Source organism: Cornus florida, unplaced genomic scaffold, assembly GCF_030987335.1.
Source record: "Cornus florida cultivar Cherokee Brave unplaced genomic scaffold, ASM3098733v1 CherokeeBrave_3.0.0_Hap2_Chr08, whole genome shotgun sequence".
NCBI lineage: Eukaryota > Viridiplantae > Streptophyta > Magnoliopsida > Cornales > Cornaceae > Cornus > Cornus florida.
In genome coordinates this window covers 1,591,115-1,596,001 of record NW_026775578.1, presented here as the reverse complement: position 1 = coordinate 1,596,001, position 4,887 = coordinate 1,591,115, and the positions used below count along the sequence as shown (strand labels likewise).

Sequence of the window (4,887 nt, the reverse complement as noted above, 5' to 3'; positions counted from 1 at the left end):
AAACCACTACCACAGCCGACATGCTAGCTCTCTTTAATATTACACATAACACAGAGAGTAAAGCCAACCCATTGATTGAGCGTATATATATATAGTGAAAGGTGGTGGATCTAGTTTTCACATGTACATTTTTCATATATTATAATAATTAATATTAAATAGTAATGGGTTTTAAATTGCTATACCAATCATTTTAAAGCACCCATTACTCCATTCAATTCCTATCCACCAGCTTTACCCATATAACCCTCCCCTCAGTACTCTCCACTCCTACAACCTTCAAATCACTCTCTCTTTCTCTGTCTAACCATGTATACTTCTTCCAAACAAGTAAGTAAGATCTTGCTTATAGTATTACCAATTTCATTCCTTGTATTATTCACACTCTCTTCACTAATTTTGGTCATAAACAACTCAACCCAACAACACATACACATTCACAAACACATCCAAATAAAAATGGCACACTCAACGTGTGAAGGCACACTCTATCCACAACTCTGCATATCAACACTCTCCACATTCCCAGATCTCCACAAAAGAACAGTCCCACAAATGATCTCCCACGTCGTGAAACACGCCGTCCACGACGTCCGAGCCTCCTTCAAGACATGCACTGTCATCCGCAAGCACCTCCGCCACCGCTTGGCCCCACTCGACAAGCGAGCCCTCCAAGACTGTCTCCAGCTATTCAACCACACCGTTTCCGAGCTCAGAATCGCCCTCTCCGATCTCTCCAGGAAATATCCTTCCGAGCACTACCACGATATACAGACACTACTTAGTGCTGCAATGACCAATCAGTACACTTGTCTCGATGGCTTCGCTTACAGTCAAGCAAATGTGCGCGACTATATTCAAGATCGATTGTTTAACATCTCTCGTCACGTGAGTAATTCTCTAGCTATGCTCAACAAAATCCCCGGAGTCAATACGTCCGATGACGGAGTGTTCCCGGAGTATGGGAAGTTGGAAGGTGGTTTTCCGACGTGGCTGACCCGGATTGATCGGAGGCTTTTACAGACGCCGGTGAATGCGACTTGGTATGATTTGGTGGTGGCCAAGGACGGGACTGGGAACTTTACGACCATCGGAGAGGCGGTGGCGGCGGCACCCAGTAAGAGTGAGACGAGATTTGTGATATATATAAAAGAGGGAGCTTATTTCGAGAATGTGGAGGTGGAGAGGAAGAAGACGATGCTGATGTTCGTCGGAGACGGGATCGGAAAGACGTGGGTGAAGGGCAATCGGAGCGTGGTTGATGGGTGGACAACTTTCCAGTCTGCTACCATGGGTGAGTTTCCACATTATTCCTCTTTTTTTACAAAATTAATTGTTGTTTAAAGCTTATCACTTTATTTAGCTTCTTATTATAAGGTGTTGGTGATATTTTATGAATTGTTGGTTGTGTTTATTAGTACTAGTATTAATTTGTAGCAAAGACGGTAGATAGAAGCGTTCCTTATGCGAGTTATGACATAGGTTTAATTTTCTCTTTTAAAAATTAGTTAGGGATCAATTTAATTCTCTTTACTTAATGGACTTAAATTACTGACCCCATCTTGGGTTGTAAACAAAATTGATTCCTAAGTTATAAATACCAATTTAAGCGTCACATTGTCACAACAATAAACAATATTTTTTTGTTGAGAAAAGCGAAAAAAAAAATATATATGTGAATTAAAGTAGAAAGAATATACATATGTTATCCCATGGCCCAAACATAAAAACCCAAAAAGCCCAATTGCATTTTTGCTACATGAGAACATAGGGGCCCAAATGTTAGAACAGGAGGCAAATTCGGAAATTAAAAGAAAACAACCCATAAAACAAAGGCCCCAAGTCAAACCCCGCCCAACCCAGGTCCATCTTCCAAATAACTATCTAACAACCACATACCTGCGGGTCGGAAACCATCAACAAAACCAGAAAGGCATGGGAAGGGTCATAGAAGGAATTAGGGATATTTCAGTCATTGGCCATAGTCTTCACAAAAGGACATATGCATCCTTTTGATAGAGAAGAGGCCTACAAAATCAACAATTGCATCCTCTACTACTTGCTTGCTAGGGTAAGTTTCCAAGTCAATACCCTACATAATTTCGATTATTTGTTTCCAATTTGATGATGCCAAATTAAAAAATTTAGGGTTTGTATAGAATCCACACTTATCCAATAATCCATTCGGAATGATTTTGGTAATCAATTCCGAATGATTTTAGAGTTGGGACGCTGATAAAAAAAATATGTTCATAGCTTTCTGCTACATTGAAATACATGGCGCACACATTTAGTTGCATTGTGAAGTGAACAGAGGACTTCTCTTGAGTGAGGAGCTTATCTTGTATGACTAGCCATAAAATAAATAAAAAGAGTGCTTGGGAATATTATGTTGGGCATTATTCAACTTCCTCCAACCCACTCAACGGTCGACTGTTGTTGAGAGTTAAATTCCTCATTCATTACACAGAACGGAAGTATCATCACATCACATTAACACAAGCATGTATAGAGATAACAATCATACACATCCACGCACAACACAATATTTTATATTATTTACTCAACTCTAGGGTTACGTCCATGGGAGAGACAGATTTTACTATTATGAATCAAGGAAGAGAATATACAATCACATGTCAAAATCCCACTCACTCATTCATCATCTCTTTTGAGGCTACATGTATATACTCGGGAATTACATATACTCGCCCCTCTCCTCACAACACTCACCCTTAAACCCCTTACATATTTTTTCTTTTCTCTCTCTCTAAACCCCTCATACCCATCTCTATTTATATAGTCTTCAAAATTCAATTCCTTATTGGACAAGTATTCCTCAAATCCAATTCCTTGTTGGACAAGGATCAACTTACCTACAAGGAGTTACCATATCCATCTTCAACTCTAAAATAGTGGGTATAACTTCTTTGCCAAATCTTTAGCCTTTTTCCCAAGTCTTCTGGATTCCAAAACCAATCAGGAAACTGTTTCTCGTAACTTCCAAAAAAAAAAAAAAAACTAATTTTCTGCGCACAAATTTTGAGCCACAAACCCAACAATCTCCACCTTGGCTCAAAATTCAATCTTCACGTGCTTCTCCATAACTCCACCTTGAACAAGAATCTCTTCATAGCTCCACCTCAACTGAAAATTTCTCCACCTCAAATAAAGCACTATAATGAACTTGAGAAACACTCTAACAATCTCCACCTTTTCTCAAATTTCATCATTCTTCTTTTCTCTATCTTCTCTATCCATCTCATTGGTGTTCAATTGCTGATGCATAACAACCCACCAATCTTCAAACTCATCTTCATCAATTGCTTTTCTGGATCAAAGTAACAAACCTCTCATCTTCACTCATCATATTCCCCTTTACTCTTTATTGGGCTTAAAGCAAACCCCTTCATTCTTCACACCCCTTGCCCCATCTTGAGAACTAGCACCCACTCTTGACTTGTCCTCAAAACTTGCTCCTCGTGGGTTTCACCTCCATCATCTTTGCCCCATCTTGAAAACGAGCATCCTTTGGCTTGTCATAAGACTTGTTCCTCATGGGCTTCACGCTATCACCTTCTTCATACCTTTGTGTCATCATCAACTTTGATTGAATCTCCATAGCACCTCACTATCAGCCTCTGCTTTGACAAATTTCGCAGCAATCTTCTTCTACTGATCTTCAGGACCAATCACAGGCTCTGACCCACCATCGGCTCTGATACTAGTTATTGGGGATTAATCAACTTCCTCCAACCCACTCAACAATCGGCTGTTGTTGAGAGTTAAATCCTTCCTTCATCACACACAGCGGAAGCATCATCACATCACATTAATACAAGCATATATAGAGATAACAATCATACACATCCACGCACAACACAATATTTTACATGGTTCACCCAACTCTAGGGTTACGTCCATGGGAGAAAGAGATTTCACTATTATGAATCAAGAAAGAGAATATACAACTACATGTCAAAACCCCACTCACTCACTCATCATCTCTTTTAAGACTACATGTATACACTCGGGAATTACATATACTTTCCCCTCTTCTCACAACACTCACCCTTAAACCCCTTACATCTTTTCTCTCTTCTATCTCTCTCTAAACCCCTCGTACCCATCTCTATTTATAGAGTCTTTATAACTCAATTCCTTGTTGGATAAGTATTCCTCAAATCCAATTCCTTGTTGGACAACGATCAACTTACCTACAAGGAATTACCATATCCATCTTAAACTCTAAAATAGTAGGTATAACTTCTTTCCCAAGTTTTTAGCCTTTTTCCCTAAGTCTTTTGGATTCTAAAACCAATCAGGAAACTATTTCTCGTAGCTTCCAAAAAGAAAAAGAAAACTAATTTTCTACGCACAAATTTTGAGCCACAAACACATCGATTCATACCAATAGGTATTTGGGAGATGGATTAAAGGTGTGTGAGTGAATATGATTTGGTAGGTGATGACATCTAATGGATAAGATCATTGGTAGTCAGATTTCACAGTTGCTAGGGTAAGTTTCCAAGTTAATATTGAAACTTTAATTTGGTTGATATATCCCACTAACATGTTGAATTATTTATTTATTTATTTATTTTTTATTTTTGGCACCAAACCAAATCTTAACATTATGAAAAATGAGAACTACAATAAGAGAGGATAGCATTTAGGAACCACTTGGGCTAAATAGTCCACTTCAAATCACTACAATCAGCATTTAAAGCCTTCTTCCTCAGTAAATGAGACAGAGGATCTCTTAAATTATTAAAGTCCTGGCAAATCTCATAGGATTCCAAAAAGTGGAGTCTCCTCATCAGTATGCTTCAAATATTATAATTAAATTTAAGTACATAAATCATGCGGTGATCAAGCACTTCGAAA

General features: G+C 38.6%; 1 protein-coding gene across 1 annotated transcript; it reads left to right on the top strand.

Annotated features, from left to right (window-relative positions):
* The first annotated feature begins 288 nt into the window (after positions 1–288).
* Positions 289–1,344, top strand: LOC132268512 (probable pectinesterase/pectinesterase inhibitor 40). The gene has a single exon (XM_059769349.1). It carries the CDS (start codon positions 310–312, stop codon positions 1,342–1,344), a length of 1,035 nt encoding a protein of 344 aa, XP_059625332.1. The 5' UTR covers positions 289–309.
* The last annotated feature ends 3,543 nt before the right edge of the window (positions 1,345–4,887 follow it).

Bases quoted from the DNA above. Each gene is read 5' to 3' on its own strand.
- LOC132268512 (XM_059769349.1), top strand. From the start codon at position 310: ATGTATACTTCTTCCAAACAAGTAAGTAAGATCTTGCTTATAGTATTA.